Here is a 19,469-nt window from a genome sequence, read left to right as displayed (position 1 = left end):
AAGGCAACCATTATATCACTACTTTGACGGACTGCACATCTATTGATGAACTGGCATATAAATATCCATGCATCGTTTCTAAATAAACGGAACTGTGGTATGCTATCTCTCCATGTCATGACCCGTCACTCATCATCTAAGGATTGTATTTACTCTGGCTCAACAGCTGGTAGGACCGTCTACACGCTGACCAATCGGAGCGAGCGCTGTTATCGGCAGAGAAAAAAAAAATCCTTACAGTCGCCATGATACAGCAGCGGAAACGGGCGAGAAGTAGCTAGAAAACAAAAGAGAACACGCAGTCGTCCTCGCGATTTGGTATGCTCTTGCAGGTAAAAACCGGATCCTTTCTTGTGGACTTGAACTATTATCAGTCGTTTCGCCTCAATCCCGTGTAGATGTTTAACGCAGCGTGGCCGTTTTCCGACGTAGGACTTCTTATTTCAATAGGAAGTCGGTCAGCTTCGAATAATTGGGATCTGTTAGCTTGTAGCTAGCAAGCTAACTCCAGCTAAGCTAAACAGCTCGCAGTTGCTTGCAAAACCGAGCACAGTGTAGCTGCTGCGAGCCCGTTTGCTCAGTGTTTATCTCGGCGATAGGCGCTTCTCGCTGCTGGAGGCTAGCTGGAGGCTAGCTAGCGGCAGCTAACTAATGCGCTGTTTCGTGGCCTAGTGTTGATGCGCAAGTCAGTGCTTTGCTATTATGTAAACAACAATTGTACACTGTCTTTAAATGTCATTTTTACAGCTTTTGTGCCAGCCCGCTCAGGCAGGGCGTTGAAGTCGGCCAATGCCTCATGTCACTAACTTTGCGTGCTCGGTTTTACATCTTGGTAGTTAGCGAGCGAGCTAGCGTTAGCTATTTAGCGTTTGTTATGTGTAGTTTGATAGCTACCTATTTAGGTTAAGCTAGGCTAATCAGCTAGCGACAGCGAGAAGAAAAATCGTTTAATCTTAGCATTAGCTGTTTTGACTCCTTGTCGAAGTGCAATTTCATTGTGAACTTTTTGGCTAATTCAAGGTTCACACGGCAGTTTAGCGTGGAAAATGCTGCACCACGTTGGGACTTTAATGTTGATTGTTATGTAACGTTAACTCCAATCAAATCAAAGCCTTCTTAGGAACCTGTGTAGCTGCTAATTGTGTTGCTTCATATACTCTCGACTGCAATGTGTGACTTTAACTTTACCCACATCGGGCTGTTTGTGAGTGGTTGATGTTACATCCAGTGTAGGTGACAACGTGTGTGACGTTACATGTGGTAGCTTGTAAAACATTTCAGTGGTTTCATTTCTAAAGTACAAAATCAAAGTGATTCACAATTGAGGGAAATTCGGGAAAAATCTTTTACTGTTTTTTTATTGAATGACATTTTAATCCACAGTTGTCTGTGTAGTGTTATAGGAATGCCCAAGGAAAAATATGATCCGCCGGATCCCAGGCGGATGTACACAATTATGTCCAGCGAGGAGGCAGCCAACGGGAAGAAGTCATACTGGGCTGAGCTGGAAATCAGCGGTGAGTCTTGTCAGGGGGCCCCTGGTTAAGTAGGTGATGTTCACAAACATCTTTTGATGTTGTCAAAGAGCTTAATCGTGTTAAAATGCTTTCTCTGTATTACCATGTCATCTTTTTTAATTGTACGGATCTTCAGTCTGCAGATGGGACATCTGGGTCCACTACCTTAGCTCACCAAAGGGCTGCAGCTAATGATTATTTTCATTTTCAATTAATCTGCCAATTACTTTACTGATTAACCGCTTGGCCTGTAAAATTGTCATTTCAGGTGACATTTCTTACATTGTTCCACCAGCAGTCCTTAACCTAAAGATATTTATTATCCTGGAAAAGTAAAACAAAAAGCATTTATCCACATTTTAACCACAACAAGCGGGGACCGATGAATCTCAGCCACCGCAGCTCATGAATTGAATTATCATACTTGTTGCCAGTTAATTTTCTAATGATTGACTAATTATTTAATTGACTAATCATTTCAGCCCTAGTCAGAAACTGGGTTTAACAGGATTTAAATTGGGTCACTGTAAAATTGACTTACACTGGAGATGCAACATGGTGGGTGTAAGCCGACAGCCTTAACGTGACTTTGTTTGTCTCTGGTCTGTCATATATTTCTTAAATTAATCTAGCCCAAAAATTATGCTCAAGCGTCAGTTTATCATTGTGAAATCGGTCAACCCATGTTTACATGTTTGCACCAATGTGAAACAAATTATTTGCAACTGTTTCCTCTGGTGCACGGGGAGTAATGGGGGAGTAATGGTTGAATACTGAGACTTAATCCTCTGTTGTGTCCTTTTCCCACTGTCCCTGCAGGCCGAGTAAGGAGTCTCAGCACAGCCCTGTGGTCTCTCACCCACCTCACTGCCCTGCACCTCAGTGACAACTCATTGTCACGCATCCCGCCAGACATTGCCAAACTACACAACCTGGTGTACCTGGATCTCTCATCCAATAAGATCAGGAGCCTGCCGGCAGAGCTCGGCAACATGGTGTCTCTCAGGTGGGTGATTTCAGGCTGTTTACTTGCCTCCTAATGGGGGCACCATGGTAGGGAGTAGCTGTCACAGCGCTGGTCTTGAGTTTGATTTTGGCACTCACACATGCTACACACTGTTGCCACTCAGAATGGCAGTGTGAGTTTTTTATTTATTTATTTTTTTACATTTAGACAGATATCTTTTGGACATTAGAGATTTGGATTTTGTCTCGGCTTTCTTTTTTTTTTTCTTCAGGTTTATGTATTGGTATTAACAATCAACCTAATGTTGACAAGTATGTCATTGACATTGTTGATGGCAGCACTGTAGTAAATAATTCTTTAGTAAAGGTAATAAAGATGGTTGTCTCTCAGGAGGGCTGGTTTCTAATGCTCACATTTCACTGTGTCCTCCACAGGGAACTGCTTTTAAATAACAACCAGTTGCGGGTTCTGCCATTTGAATTGGGGAAACTGTTTCAGTTACAAACACTGGGGTTGAAAGGTGAGTGGCTTATCAATGTGTTTTGTAGCCATTCCAGCCTTGAAATCCCATTGTTCTCTTAGCAGTGATTCAGTCCACATTGCTTTTCTTTCACCAGGAAACCCACTTGCACAAGAAATTATGAGCCTCTACCAGGAACCTGATGGCACGCGGAGACTGCTCAACTACTTGTTAGACAATCTGGCAGGGGCTATCAAACGCAGTGAGTCCCCGCTTCTCTCTGGCAGTTTTGCCTTTAACTTTGTTGAAGTTATTGTGTGACATCTGCCTTCATGTAGAACCCACATTAAATAATCCCCTCCCCCCCTCTGCTCAGTACCAACAGAGCAGCCCCCAGCTCGGTCATGGATCTCACTCCAGGACCCAGACCGAACATGGCCCTCAGGTAAGGAAAACATACATGAAACACAACCTTGAGATATGGTTACAGCTTGTATACATATAACTTCACTGTCAGCTACATTTGTGTTTGTTCAGGGAAAAATGAAAGAACTTACAAAGGCGGAAAAAAAGTTACTTTAATGTACAATTCAAGAGTAGTAAGAAACCAAATCCTGTTTTGTTTGAGTAGAAAAAGTACTGCTGGCCTTAGCCCAGTATCAATACTTCTGGCTTTTGGCTATGTAGTACGTGCACACTTCCTGTGGTTAAACCTGAGCTCACCTAACAATTCAAACACAGTAGTCCTGTGTTTCCTATTGGTGGTAACCGTGTTGTCTTGACTGACTCAATACCGTTTACTACTTAAGATGATTGCAGTTGTGTTTGTCACAATACTGGAATTTCTAACTTTGATACAATTCCTCGAAAAATATTGATATTCAATACCAGGGGAAACGTTAATAATAATAATAATGCATTTATTTTATGTAGCGCTTTTCAAGTTACTTATATGCACTTTGACACAACGCTGAGGACATCCATTTTTAGATGTTTATTAAAATATAAATAATACAAGGCTTGTGTACTGTGTCTTGAGCAAAACGGTATCTAAGTTAATTTTCTTTTGGAGGAGGTGCAGCAGTGCGTTTGTCAACTCACTGTCAGAGAAGTGAGCGAAAACACAGGTGGTACTGGTTCATCACTACTGTAAAATTTATAATGAAACAGTTATATATAGATATATTCAAAATTGTGCAATACAACCAAATGCTGATATTTTTGAGTACACTAGATTTCACCATTCTGCTGTATGTCAAATTGTACATCTTACTTATATATATCAATTTGTATGTGTTGTCAAAATCCTGTGTTATAGAAACGGCTCCATGGAGTTTACCCTGTTTACAAAACATTTTGTAAAATGAATGTTTGCTATTTACAGACAGGAAGAAGAATACAGCACAGAACTAGAATTTACTTTGGTCGTCTAATTTTAAGCTTATTCAACATTTCTAAGATTTGCCCTTTTTTTGTGTTTCTCCCCTCAGCACTGTTCTCTGTGATGTGCTACAATGTACTGTGTGATAAGTACGCCACACGACAGCTATATGGTTACTGCCCCTCTTGGGCTCTAAACTGGGAGTACAGGAAAAAAAACATCATGCAGGAGATTATGGGCTGCAATGCAGACATCATCAGTTTGCAGGTGAGAGGTGGATGTTAAGGATGTGTTTATGTTTTCACTGATATTATTATTATTATTATTATTATTATTATTTATTATTACAATCTTTTGATGTCAGTGTAGGGCTGCATGTTTGGTTAAAAAGGGATATTGCGATTATTTTTGACAGATATTGCGGTATAATTCATGATTATTATGGATGATTAAATTTTACATCACAATTTTCATTGTCATTGAAAAACTAGTAGAATCGTGATGATGTGGCATTTCTCCTGGTCTCAAACAGCTTTTATTACATCTGGAGAACAAGCTTTGTTGGCCAGAGCATCTCTGCAGCACTGCAAAATGTCATTAAAAAACACTGTTTTGTGACACATTTTACCTTTTTTTTATTAAATAACTGCAGTTCTTACGATTTGGATATTGCACTTTGTCATATTTAGATTAAATAAAAATAATATTAAATAAAATAATAATGTGAGTTGGGTGGTGGCAGTGGGGACCACATTGAAGTCAACACAGGTGCAATAAATGCTCCCTCTTGACCACTGATGTGTGGCCATTTTCTCATTTTCCTGGAATATGTCAGAATGTTTCGCAACTTTTAATAGGAAGTAATTATGATGCTATTTGCATAATATGATTGCTTTATGATGTGCGTTGAGGTGTGCTGTGCTGTCATCTTGGTTAATCTGTGTTGTTTGGCTCTTCCATCAGTTTCAATGTGCTTTTGTACCTGGATAGTTGTTTTTCTCTACAGTGAAAGTTCATAAAAACGTGAATATCTTAAAATGTTGAAAAAAGAAAATTGATTTTAAACGGATCCATGTCACAAAGAGCAGCAGTGTTAATGTCTCCCTCTTTAAAACACTATGAAGGATCTCTTGCATACAGATGTCTTTTGTATTCATCAATGCAGAATTACTCCCACACATTTGCCTTGACGCTGGTGTTATATCTGCTCTTCTGTTTGTACAATATTTTTCAGGCGTGAATATTTTTACTGCTTCACCTTGTGCAAATAGTGTGTGTCATTTCAATGAAAAGATTTCTGACGCCTTCTCTTCCCAGTCTTGAATGACATTTTTGTTGTTTTGGAAAGGGGATGTTTGTTATACGTACATGACTGTCAACTTCTCCTGACACACTTTTTTGTTGTTGTTGTTTTTGACAGGAGGTCGAGACAGAGCAGTACTACAATTTCTTCTTGCCTGAGCTGAAGGAGCAGGGATACGACGGGTTCTTCAGTCCAAAGTCACGAGCCAGGACGATGTCGGAGGTGGATCGTAAACACGTGGACGGCTGTGCAATTTTCTACAAGACAGAAAAGTATGTAGCTACAATACAATTTTGTAACTGTGGCTTGTTGAGTAGCCTTAGTATGACTTAAAATTACTTATTTACCACGTTGCAGCTAAACATGCATTTATTATTAAATGATGTATATGGATGGATGGATGGAGAAGTTTTCCTTCTACTGGGTATCCAGTTAACAGCTTAGTTACCATAAAAGGTAACATTTTCCCTATTGGATAGCACCGTCATAATGTTGCAAGAGCAGATTAATACAGATTGATTGGTGTGCAAATATACTTGATAACAAAGCTTGCACCATCAAACAGATGTAATAATTCTGACTAATTAACTATTATTATCAATTACATTGTGAGCCTTCCACTCCAGGTCCAATTTGTAATACTGAGAAACTTAACCAGTGTTATTTTTGGATTGTGGTATGTGGATTGTCTAGTTTGTTGAGGCTTGTACTGCTGACCTGTCCAACCAGTCTGATTACCCAGCAAACGAGAAGGTCGGTGAGGTTTTTATTGCAGCCTTCAGACAGTGATGACATTGAACTCATCTTGGTAAAGCATTTGTGTCAAGCCCCCATTATCTATTTGTTTGCCCTGCTTTTACGCTTCAATACAGCTTAAGAAACGGTTCATAGTTCATTCAGAGCTGAAAACAAACCACGGGTGTGCTTTTGGATCAGATGTTAAGGGATACTTTCAAATACTGCACACATCAGACCATGACAGTTGTAGGATGTTTTAAATAGAAGTTGAAATTAGTTAAAATTACAAAAGGTGTCCGTTGTGCTGAACTGTTCAATTTTGTTTTACTTTAAAGGGTAGCACTTCTGAGTTTAGACTTTACAGTGTGTTTACAGTTCTTGGGAAGTACTACTAGATAAGGAAAAAAAAGTTTGTCTGAATCCTTCTGTGGCTCCAGGGGGAGATGTGTGAAGTCTGCATGAACTTCCTCTAAAGATGTCACTTGAGTCAGTGAGGCTGAAGGACTAAAGGTTTTATAAAACGATAAAACTCTGGAGGTGTCAGAAATAAGTGAGTCACCAGCCTGCTCCTCATCTGTACTTGAGGCGAGCAGCCCAAGGCTACATTAGCCTCTACTAGACACACACCTGAATCCTTTACTGAAATGTCGTCACCCAAATTGCATTGTAGGTAATGTAGGCGACTGGTTTTGACAGGGAAGAAGGTGTGGGGGAAAAAAGACTCTCTGGTTCTGATAATGTTTTGATTCTAACCACACAATGAGTCTGAGCATGCCGTATAAGACGAAAAATACAGAGCAGTTCACTTTTTAATCTCTTTGATAAGAGACAACAATTGAACTGTTTATTTTATGTATTGATAGATTGTTTCAAATAATAACAAAATTGAATTGATTGATGAAAATAATCCATCCCCGTCAAAACATTGTGAATCTTATGTGCTTCCTTAAAGTGAGTTGCATATTTAAGCCATGTTTCCACCCAAAGACCCTGAAACTTTTAGTACCAGAAATTACTTCTCAAGGAACTAAAAGATTTCCTTCAACTGGTTGTTGTCTGTGTTTTCACTGTGGTCTTCAGACCCATGAAGATGAAGATGACCAAATTAGCTCACCAGCGTATGAAAAAGCTTGTTGAATGGTCGCATATCATTTTTGCGTCCGACTGTACAATAACAATGCCTCCAAAACATAATTTTTTTGTGTTTATTCACATTTTTCTTCCATTTTATTCTACAGCAGAGTCATTAATGTTATAGTGATGATGAATGAGATGCCAAATTTTAGGGGCAAGTGGGACAAATTCTTGTTTCATGTATCGGCATTTAAATCATTGTGTTGCCTGAATATTAGTTTTACCAAATTAACAAAATGTCACCCCGTCTAATTAGCTATCTTGGTGCATTACTTCACTAATGTGGAAAATAAATGTTATCATCCATGAGCCATTGTGGGAAGAGTGCTCGAAGATTATTAGAAGTCATCAGACAAATTTCAGCTTGTTATCCCTCATTTATTCCCACAACTGCTGACACTGCTTCTCTCTCGTCTCACTCTGTTTATCTCCAGGTTCAGCGCGGTGCAGAAGCACACAGTGGAGTTCAACCAGCTGGCCATGGCTAACTCCGAGGGCTCAGAGGCTATGCTGAACAGGGTGATGACCAAGGACAACATCGGAGTAGCTGTTCTGCTCGAGGTCCGCAAAGAGATGATGGAGCTCTCCTGTGAGTAGACGCCGGCCCTATTTTGTGATTCATGTGTTTTTTATGCCTCCACGTTGGCGATAACCGCGGCCGGAGGAATTATGATTTCGCTCCATTCTTCTGAACACGATGTCTCAAGAACGGTTCGAGGGATTTATTTCAAATTTGGCACAAATGTCCACCTGGACTCACAGATAAACTGATTATATTTTGGTGGTTCAAGGTCACTCTGACTATTACTCAACAATTCATATGAAAATTAAGACATATTTATCAAAAATGTTCTGGCCATTATTCATCGCCGTAGCTCAGGAACTACAAGCTGAGGTACACAGCCACAAGGCAGTAATTCTAGTCTTTTAAGATCAACCAGTCCTGCTCATCCTGAACAGACGTGGTCCAGGGTGCATATATAATAACTGGTCTTATGGCAGCGCATTTAACCTGCTGCTTACTTCTTTCCCCCCTCCTCTCAGCTGGAAAGTCACTCCATGGCATGGAGAAGCAGCTGATCCTGATCGCCAACGCCCACATGCACTGGGACCCAGAGTACTCTGACGTCAAGCTGGTCCAGACCATGATGTTCCTGTCAGAGGTGAAGAACATAGTGGACAAGGCCACACGCAGCCTCAAGTTGTCCTCCGTCTCTGGTGAGACTAATGCCATTCCACTGGTGCTGTGCGCTGACCTCAACTCCTTGCCCGACTCTGGTAAGTAATATGAAGCTTTGCTGTATCTGACCACAGAGATGAGGTATAATCATTATTTCTTTGTCTTTCATGGCTGCTTTTAGAGTTTAATTAAAAAAATAGAAATGAGCATAACCCAACCTGCTGACCATTAGTTTTTAAAATATCTTTCTATCAGTATCAATAATATATTATGGTATGTATCACCCTCTTTACAATTTTTTTTTTTTATCTTAGACCTAATAGGAATGGATGATTCCCTGATCTTAAGTTTGTTCAGCTGAAAAGATCAACTGAGCGTTAAGCAGAAAATTACTCTGAAACAGTTTTGATAATTGAGTTATTGTTGCTAAAATGCCAAAAACAGACCTTCCAGTTTTGCCAAGTTGAATATGAGAGAAGTCTCTCCTGATATGAAATATATGTTTGTTTTTGGGGGCTATGATTTGCCAAAACAAGCAATTTGTGGATGTCACTGCTGCATGCGCGGGGAGGGTTGAGCTTGTGCTCGTCACAACTCTGTGCTCGCAGGACTGCCTTTATACACACGGAGCAGAAACGCTCCCTAGTCGATGCTTTTCTATACTGTTGTTTTGCACTCGCAACACTTGCACAGGCATGTTTTTGAGTGCACGATATTGAGACTAATTAAAGGCCAAGACCTGCAATTCTCACTCTACGTATATCAATCTTTTGCCTTTTCATTACATACATATTTATATATGTATATACATACAATACAACATCACATCCGGCTGAAAAAAAACCCAATCATTAAAAAGAGCACCGGTCAAAGCATTTAGGTCAGCCCTAATAAAAGATGGAGTAAGCCATTTTTGGAGAAAAGTAGTTTAAGAGGGGTTGGAGTGAGGGCATGGACCTATAACTAGTGGACACAGCCCTCGAGGCGGAGTTTTAGGCCGCAGGGCATCACGTGACGCAGTAGTTAAACAGTTCGGCCCCTACAAAAATTGGCTTCAAACCCGGACCCACTTCCTGGGGGCTTGAGTGAGGGCAGATTGTCCACTAGTAAGACTATGGCGGATGAAAAAATAAAAGTAAAACAGGCTAAGATGAGTTGCCAAATATACCTCGGTGGCCCACCCAAGTCAAGTCTATGGTATGGAAGATGAAAATGTCCTGAAGATGCTTTCAAGCTTTCCTGCTTCAATTTTTGCTGCATCGTTAAGCTTAGCCCACATGAGAAGGGGACTTAATGAATATTACACTTAATTTGTTTTGGTGTTTTTGTTCTTGCAAATATGCCAGAAGAGCACAACATTGCTTCTATACACATACATGACATGATACATGCAATATGATTGAATAACCACATTCATGTTGCAGCTTATACTGCTAATATCCTACAGTATCCAAAGGTTGTGCCTTAGGAAACACCATTTATCCCGTATAACAACAGTAGGAACAGACTTGCCTTTGTCTGTCGGGACCTTGAAGTGCCTCTCGACATTTTCTTGTTTCTGATGACTTCTCATCTCTCCACTCTGTTCAGGCGTAGTGGAGTACCTCAGTTCTGGTGGAGTGGACTGCACCCACAAGGACTTCAAGGAGCTTCGTTATAGTGACTGTCTGACCAAATTCAACTGCAACGGCAAGAACAGCACGTCCAACGGCATGATCACCCACGGCTTCAAGCTGAAGAGCGCTTACGAGAACGGCCTGATGCCTTACACCAACTACACCTTCGACTTCAAGGTGATTGTACTGACGGCACATGTTTGTATTCGTTTATGGTTAATGGTGTTGCTTGTATATGAACAGAGGCAGAAATTTAGAGCTTTAAGTCAGTTAAAAAAGAAGCAAGCTTGCACAAATTTACAATAAACACATTTCTGTGAGGGTGACTCCCGTCTTCTTCTCTCCTCAGGGTGTCATCGACTATATTTTCTACTCCAAGCCTCATCTGAACGTGCTGGGCATCTTGGGTCCCCTGGACCCCCACTGGCTCGTTGAGAACAATGTCAGCGGCTGCCCACATCCCCACATCCCCTCCGACCACTTCTCCCTCTTCGCCCAGCTGGAGCTGCTCCTCTTCAACGTGCCCCCCCAGATCAATGGGCTCCATATGCCTTCACGTAGGTAGTGAGTCCCTGCCACACCACCGGGGGGGAGCTGCAACCACAGCCCCTCACCCTTTCCAACCCTCCTCCCTCCCACTACCAGCTCTTCTCCTCCACCACAATGGAGGAGGAAGACAAAAAAACACAACCTGTAAAATATTCGTACAGTGAGGTCTGGCCGACAGGGATTTCGTATAATGTTATAGATATTCTATATTTTTCTTTTTTTCTTTCTCCGTTTTTCTTTTTTGTTCTTTTTTTAACTGCTCAATTCGGTCCTGTTCGTGTATCATTTTGTGTTTTGGACTTCCTTTCCTCCTCAAATCCACCCACCCACCCACCCACTTTGCTTCTGTCTGTCTTTCAAACTAGAGGGGATGGTAGCTCATTCAGATTTTGTCACATGGGGCACTGTTTGGTTTAAGAGCAAGGGGAAACTTAGAAGTGGCTGAGGGGATGACACCTGTCACCTGAGAGAGCTCCATAGCTGATGGTCTGCCTGTCTGTCTGTCCTGTATAAATCTGAAACCAGCAAAGACAGCAGACTTGTCAGTCTCAGACCTCCATGATTGGCTTGTGCTTGTTTTCCCCCTGTGCTCTGGGCAGCCAGCGTACCTTCTCAGTCTCCCAAGGATGTTTGTTGAGTCGTCAGGTTAGACGGCGGTTAAGCTTTTAACTGGTAGTTAAGCGTCCCTGGAGGTGGATGTAGCGCAGCTCGTATAAGGTGAGATTTCCTGCTGTCATTCTGTGGTGCTGAGGCCTTTTTGTGTGGTCATGGCCTCCCGTGGTGCTAAAAGATAGTCTACACCTCTGACCCCGGCCCTGGTACATTAGCTACCAAAACCCACAGATGCCTCAAGAAACAGACGTCCGAGAACTACATTCGCCCTATTCCACATAGGCGGTTTGTTAGTGGTATTTTGTGAAGGAAGGATATGGTGAGAAACTGAGAGCAGCTACCATCCTGTTTCCAGACTGTTTTTCACCCCAGCTTGTATAGTTGTTAGGCTAGTCTTGTGCTTAGGAGCTCACGCGGCCCACGTACCAACAATTTTTATTTTTCTTTGGGGTCAAGGGGCAAGGGATTTAGGCTGATGGGGCAAAGCGATTAGGGGCTATCACAAATCTTTTCTTTGTCTTGATCGCTTTTAGGCAGAGAGAGCGAGTAATGGCTGATACACAGGAGTAAAACCAGCATTCCTCTCACTGTCTGGAGTTGCCATCCAACTCCACACATGCAAGCTTAAACACATAGACACACACACACACACACACACACACACACACACACACACACACACACACACACACACATATAACACAGGTAATTTGCAGGCAGATCTGTAGCACTGTCTCCGAGGCCAGTAGTGACTTTCCCCAGCCATAAGTTCCATACACAAAGCAGTGGTTTTTTCACAAGTGTTTGTACAGAATAGAAATCTAGACTCAGTCTTTACATGATTGTATATGAACCACAAAAGACCTGTTTTCTGGCGTTTTTTGTACTAAGAGTAAATTATGATCAGATTTGAGAAAAAAAGATTGTATTGTAAAATATGGCTAAATTTTTATCCAGTTAATGTTAAGATGAATTGATATTACCAGCTTGTACAAAAGACGTAAGAAGAGGTTGTTCGAGGCGTTCGCTGTCACTACTTTGCACTCCTTAGAGATTAACTGTAATTAATGTATCAGTATTGTTTTATTATTATTTTTTTCTCCCCCTCTCTCTCTCTGCTGTTGTATTTGATTTGCCGGCATATTGCTGCGATTGTAAATAGACACTGAGTAAACTCTGCCTGTTGCTTCTCGCCCATTAACAAAGCCATTGATCCGCACTGCTGCCATCAGTTCAGACAAAAAAAAAAAGGACATGCAAGGATGAGCCGCAGCCCACCAGCGACTACTCCGCATCTGTTCATCTATAGATCTCACACACACTCCCACTAGTGGCGTGTGACTGATACAACCTCCATAAAATCCCACATGTACAACAAAACATCGTGCCTCACTGTAGCAGTTGTCGTCTTGCACTATATTTACACATGACGAACGCCTGAACAACCTTTTCTCCTTTTATTTTTAAATACTGTTGAGACATTTGTGAAGATTTTATGTCCTTTTATTGGGTTTTGTTAATGTTGATTTCCTTTTTTATGAGCTGTGACAATGTTATGATGATGTGTATATCCTTCCTATTCATTGAGCTCTCTAGTAATCAGGTATGCTTTCTCCACAAGCCCTTTCTCCCTCTTCTCTAAGGAACATGAGTAGGATGTCTTATCTTTATTGAATCCACACTCCCTGGTTGTTTTGCTCTCTCATTGTACCTTAGCACAGCTCCACGCCCAGACCCCCAAAACAGCCCTTAGCTCCTTCCCTGGCCATGAATTTTAAATCTCCTCAAGTCTGTCCATCACCCTTCACCCCCCTAAAACCTCAGATTTTCCCTGTCCACTATTCCACTCAAGCTGTGTCTCTGAAAACCCCTTTGCTCAACCACTTTGTATAGTTCTTACCCTTGTCACTGCAGCTATAGTGCCATCTGTGGACCCCCTACCTCTGTATTGGAAAAGGTGGAAGGCCCAGTTCGCTCTTGCTTTTGGAGGAACAAGGGAGGAGGGGCACTGAGCTCAGCTATTTCTCTCTGAAAGCCGGGCATGCGTCGCTTCGAATCGAGTTTATTACACCCCAAACAAACCAGTGAAATCTGTCAGAGGCAAGATGATTATTTAAACAGCCGACATAATGATGAGCACTTACTAGATTCAGATGCAGCTCCCCTCACTCCCTGTTCCGTCATTAGCGAATAAACATCACATTACTTTAATGTATATGTTGAAATGACATTTTAAAGCAAGAGGGAAGCAAGAAAATAGGATGTATAAGTTAAGTCCTCAGATCATGGTCTCTTGTCCCTTTTATTTCTCCCCAGATGTTTGTTTTTTAACATTTTTTTTTTTGTTTTCCAATGAAAACCAATGTGTCCAGTTTGATTTTTTTTTTTTTTTTTTCCTGAATGGCATTAGTATTGTAGTAGATTTAAAGGCTAGCTTTTTTTGTAAAGTGTGAATAAAAGATGTATCTCATGTTTCCTTTCTAAAAAGATATTGAATTGTGTTGTTGATGTGTAAGTCATGAATTCTATGATGGTGTTATGTTTGCGACATTGTTTTTACTTTTTTCCTCCATATACTCTATTTCCCATCACAAACCAAATCCTCTGTAGGAATCATGATGAGACGTTGTCTTGATGGGTTGATTAGAGGAGTTGAATGTTCTTGATGTAGCCTCGTTAGAATGAAGGATTATCCAGAGGAAAAGTACCTGCATCATTGGTATTGGTAAAAAAAAAAAACTTTCAGCACAGGGATACTCATTTTGCGTTTTCCTTTTTGTTTTGTGTTACTTATCAGCTTTATTTTGGATGTTGCATGGCACTAGCTGGAGAGTGCTAGTGCCTGTAGGTTTAGGGCAGCAGAGCTGTCTTCGTAGTGGCTGCAGCTCAGTATAGAGAACACTGTTCTGACTGGTGTAAAACGTGTTTGTCAGACTAAGCTAATGACCTGCCGCTGGTCGCTAGACTGGTCCTGTGATGATTTTGAGTACTTCTAGTCATCTCACTCTGTTCTTGTGCATCACAGTGGTTTTAAATCTGTTACACTAGCTAGCTACTATTGATAGTCACTGATTTGACTCTTAGATCTTTTCTGTTGTTGACCCTCAACTCTTCATTACTCTCTTGTTAACTATGGCTTCTGACTGAAAGTCTAGCAAAAATCACAGAGCTGAGTTATGTCACCCTGTAAGCTTCGGCGAGTGATCACATTGTTGGCTTTGTACCTTTCCACTGTTGCGTTGTGTTTCATAGTTGGCTTGTTAGGCGTAGAGTGATTTCCCAGGCTGCATCTCTTTGTAATGGTGCACACCAAAGCTGCTTGTAGTTCAGTTCTCCGTTGTAGTTCTTTCACTCTTGTTTTTTTTTTTTTTTTTTTAAAGAATCCGAGTCATAGTCTTCATGAAATGTTAGGGCTGTAAGGAAAGCAAGGTACTTTTGTCCTTTTCCTTGAATCACATGAACACGTTGCATCCATATTCGCGCTTAGAGTTTGGTTTCTCATTTTAAATGCACCCTTTTCCAAAAAAAAAATAAAATAAAAACCTTGGCAATAATACCCAGAAACATTCAGACACACTCAGAATAAGTTTTTAAATGTTTTATCTGGAAAATGTAGCTATTTCATCTGTGGTTGTTTGTTTTGTTTTTTTCCTTTTCAACTCTCCGTCTTCAACCCTCTAGACCGTTTTCTTTAATGCTTCTTTTTCTCTCTCTCTTATCATCCATCTTGTATATTTGCTCATCTCCTCCTCCCTGCCGATCTAGTGGTAGTTGTTCAATGATCAGGATTGTCTATCTGTAGTCGAGCTGAGTACATATATTGATCTGTGTCACTGTGTTTATGCACTGGACCAACTATTGTTTACCATTCATGAAATACCAGCAAAAAAAAAAAAAGAATAATAACGACAAAAACACTTGCACAATGTTGTAGAATGTCCATTAACCCAGATGAGAAATCAAGGCAGCTGTTTTCAAATCCACACATACTGTTTTAAAAAGAAACTGAATGGTAAACAATGCTTTCTGTTGTACCCCTTAGCCGTCCTCTCGATTCTCTTTGGACTAGTTTTGTTCTTTGATTTTTTTCTGTTTGACTACAGGTTCTGCTTGTTTCCTTTACACCTACCTATGTATTTTCCTACTTCTGGTTGAAAATAAATTCTATATTATCTGTTTCAAGCTGTGTCACCTCTTATTCTTTGAAATGGATATTGAAAATAAATTCTATATCTGTTCTCCTTGTATTGCCTCCTTTTGCTTCCTTGTTGTTGTTTTTTCCCTCATTTTTTAAAAAACAATTCTTTCCAGACTTTCTCTGTTTTTTAAACACAAGACACGATACAACGTGGCAGTAGATTCTTTTGTTAAGCGTTCATTTTCTCCAGCCTCAAGCAGACTACTAGCTCACACCGCCTCACATTGTTTACTCAGTAGTGTAGCTTTCCAGAGTGCAAGTACGAGCATTGTGTGGTGGTTGATTATGAAGAACCAAGTGTGTCAAACAGCTGGTGGAGGCTGTGTTATGAGGCCCGAGAGTCTGCAGGTTTTTTTTTTTCAATTCCAACAAATTTCTGCAGCAGCCCAATTAAATGTGAGTGAGATGAAAACCTGCACACTCACAACTCTGTGTCTGTGTCACACAAACTTGTGTACTGGAGAGGCCATCTTGGTTGAGGCCTCCGTGTCAAGCCAGTGCACTCACGCCCTGAAGTGTCCTTCAGCAACACACTGAAGCGTTAGCAGCACCACGGGCGCCGTTTTGTAGCCGAGGCTGACCTTTGATTTTCCTCCAGGATGGCAAATGAAAACAGAATCTCCCATTGGGGATCAATAAAGTTTAACATTAACATTTAATACCTAAAATAGCCCGGGGATGACAGCTTGTGCATTGACGTTCATGGACACACGGTGGAGCCAAAGGATCACCTCCGAAACAGCCGCTGAAAGCTGATCCTCGTCCATGTCATCTGCTGAAGGAGTTCCCAGGTCTGAACGAGGCACCGATGGCTCATAACATCAGCTGGAGGGAATTTAGAGAGAGCAGGAACAGTGTGAGACAGGAAACTTTACTTGGAGCGCAATAATTATACTCAAAGGGTTATCAAATGCCATGAGAGCGAATAGGACATTTTGTTTGTTCTGAGTGGAGACAATAAATTTATTTCTATTGTTTATAATTCTCAACTCAGGGGTGTTTGAAGCTTCACCTGATCGGTGCTGTCATGATTCATCACTTAGAAGACCAACATAAGACTAACTGACGTAGTTCACACTCGATTAAGTCGTTTAATAAAATAATAGATGTGATTAATCAAACACTGATGCCAAACATTCACAGGTTCCAGCTTCTCACATGTTATGATAACTGAGTTTTGGATTGTTGATCAGACAAAACAAGCACATTGAGCTCCGGGAAATTGTGATGGATGCGATTCTTCCCTTTTATAGACGACACAATTTGTAGATTAATCAAAAACATAATTGACAGATTAGCACTCCTGATGTATCTATATTGTGTATGCTCACCTCGCCCTAAGGGTAAATAATTACCCGCCATTGGCACACCCCACTGATAAAGCCTCTTAATCGAATTTTCAACCAGAAATGAATTTTGCATGAAGACACAACATCTGTCATTCAACAAGTCAGGGAATAACTGTGGAGGTTGTGTTTTCGCCTGTGTCCGTTCGTTTGTTTGTTGGTTTGTCACCAGAGTTACACAAAAACTACTGAACGGATTTCCACAAAGTTTGGATGGAGGATGGGTCTCAGCCCAGAATAGACCCCATTAACTGTTGGTGCGAGTACTGATAAAGGGGCAGATCCAGTACTTTTTTCTCACTTTCTTTAACATTGCGAGAAAGGTGTTTTTGTGCGGATATTTTTATTACTTTGTGATGGAATAGCGCATGGATCTTGGTGAAAAAAATCTGGCGTAATTTCAGGTGTATTCTGAGTGAGTACAACTTGATGTGGATCCAGATAAAAATCAGGATCTAGCAGTGTTTAAATATGATTGAAGTAAACATTTCTGGAGCTTCACAGCAAAGCACGATGCAGCATTCTCCTAAACAACTGAAGTAGACGGGGACTTGTTTTAAAATGTGAAAAAAAACAACAGAAGAAAAAATTTAATGACTTCATGCAGCTTGTCCGGCATAATCTAAGTCTACACCCTCAACACGCAGTTGAGCTACTGCACCCACTTCAGATGGGGTGTGCTACAGCTTAGCAGCTACAGTAAAAAATTTGACTTTAGAAAAAGGGTGTAAATAACGTCTTTTCCAAGTACAATTTTGAGGTACCTGTACTTTACTTCTAATCAGTTTTAGTCTAAGGGCTTCTGGAGACTTGGATGATGCAGGACAAGATGCATCGAGCCATTTTTTTAATTAATTTTTCAGTTTGTTTTGTTTTTGTTCTCTTTTACATTTTTAAAACAAGTCCCCATCTACTTCAGTTGTTCAGGAAAATGCTGCAAAGCTGTTTTGCTGTGAAGCTCCAGAAATGTTTTGCAGACTACGAAACTTCATCCAACTTTCCATCAGCATGAGGGTGAGGAGATAAAAAATCTTCATTTTTGGACGATTTTATCTTTTGATTTGTACTCTGCTGTTTTACAGCTTTTGGAAAAATATTTTTTAAAAAGACAGGGCAGTATTCCCTCTCTGAGTGGTCAATTCAGGAAAAGTCTTTCGACAACGACACCTTTAAGACAACGTGAGGGTTCATCTAAAATGAAAACTATCAGCACGTGCAGCCCCAGATCTGAGTCGAAATAAAAAGTTTGCCCTGACAGACAGTTCAACACTCTGTTAACTCGCCCCTTGTCATCATGCTCGGCCTGCCATGAAACAACATAGTGCCGGTCGGAATGCACAACTGGCCTTTAATCAATGTGGTATTCACTGAACTCTATTGTTTCTGTTTGTTGACTGTTCAAACTAATTACCGTTTTTCCTCAAACTGCTGGGCTGGTCCGTTTTACAGAACATAGCGGACTTCCACACTAAAAGTGCTGCAGCTGTGTCCATGAAGTGAGTACCAATTAACAGACCTGCAGGGATGCGAGCCATCATTTCGCATTCATAAAGGAGCAACACAGGATGAAGAAACCTGAGAGACTCACGCACAAGTGGGTGTAAAGGTTCAACAGATGCCCAGAGGAGATACAGGGACAAATGATGATAAAGTTATATGAAGTTATGCAGAACAAAACAATTATCAATAGATCCACATTCAGTCCAGGAACAATAAGGCCTGCTGATGCAGCAGAGGTAGCGTGTGAACTGTGATGAGCCCCAAGGCGTCCTATTATTACCCTGAAATGGACTGTGACAGTAAATATGATTCTCACCTGATTGTGCTCAGATGGAAACCTACGGCATTTTAAAACATTTTGCCATAATTCAGTTAATCTGTTTGAAATGAGAGTTAGGAAGTTGGAAGGGAATATCAAAGGCTATCCAAGAGGCAATCTTCCCTCTTAAGGACATGAACTATTTTTTTGTTTTCAGTGGAATTTTCTTGCAGGAACAGCTGTCCAAATGTGCAAATATGTGTGTGTGTGTGTGAGCGGACATTAGAGAGAACGAGGGAGTTTGTTGTTCGCGTAGAGAGAAAGACTCATCTTGACTTCACCCCAATGTTTGTGAACTATCTGGCTTGTGTTGACGTGGCAGCATGAATGCTAAGCCTGTAAAGTCCTTTGCAGATGTAGACGCTCTCTATCTCTCTTCTCTTGTTTCTGCTTGTTTTCTTCCTTCTATATATCCTCCTTTACTCCTCCTCCCCCACCAATCATCCTTTTTTTTTTATCCTTTTCCTCTGGAATTCCCACTAGTGTGTCTAAGAGTGTGTGAGTCTTTACGTCTGTGTGTGTGTGTGTGTGTGTGTGTGTGTGTGTGTGTTTGCGCATGACTACTAGGCCAGTCGCCTGTGTGATGTTGAGCCAACTCCTCCAAACACGCTCTCAGCATACTACTTTTGGTTTCATGGTTGTGGATTCA

General features: G+C 41.0%; 1 protein-coding gene across 1 annotated transcript; it reads left to right on the top strand.

The window, feature by feature from the left end:
- Positions 1–263: 263 nt before the first annotated feature.
- On the top strand, positions 264–13,927 carry cnot6a (CCR4-NOT transcription complex, subunit 6a). The gene is made up of 12 exons (XM_073486751.1): positions 264–332; positions 1,396–1,517; positions 2,337–2,523; positions 2,919–3,004; positions 3,102–3,206; positions 3,321–3,389; positions 4,435–4,592; positions 5,746–5,900; positions 7,935–8,089; positions 8,545–8,778; positions 10,271–10,473; positions 10,646–13,927. The coding sequence occupies exons 2-12, from the start codon at positions 1,406–1,408 to the stop codon at positions 10,859–10,861; spliced, it is 1,680 nt and encodes a 559-aa protein (XP_073342852.1). The 5' UTR covers positions 264–332; positions 1,396–1,405; the 3' UTR covers positions 10,862–13,927.
- The last annotated feature ends 5,542 nt before the right edge of the window (positions 13,928–19,469 follow it).

This window comes from Pagrus major, chromosome 18 (genome assembly GCF_040436345.1).
Source record: "Pagrus major chromosome 18, Pma_NU_1.0".
Taxonomy (NCBI): domain Eukaryota; kingdom Metazoa; phylum Chordata; class Actinopteri; order Spariformes; family Sparidae; genus Pagrus; species Pagrus major.
Note: the sequence above shows the minus strand (reverse complement) of the source record. Positions and strands in the feature narration are given on the sequence as shown.

Coding starts and splice junctions, on each gene's coding strand:
- cnot6a (XM_073486751.1), top strand. CDS start 1,406: ATGCCCAAGGAAAAATATGATCCGCCGGATCCCAGGCGGATGTACACA. Junction 1,518..2,336: donor GGCTGAGCTGGAAATCAGCG/GTGAGTCTTGTC, acceptor CTGTCCCTGCAG/GCCGAGTAAGGAGTCTCAGC. Junction 3,390..4,434: donor AGACCGAACATGGCCCTCAG/GTAAGGAAAACA, acceptor TTCTCCCCTCAG/CACTGTTCTCTGTGATGTGC.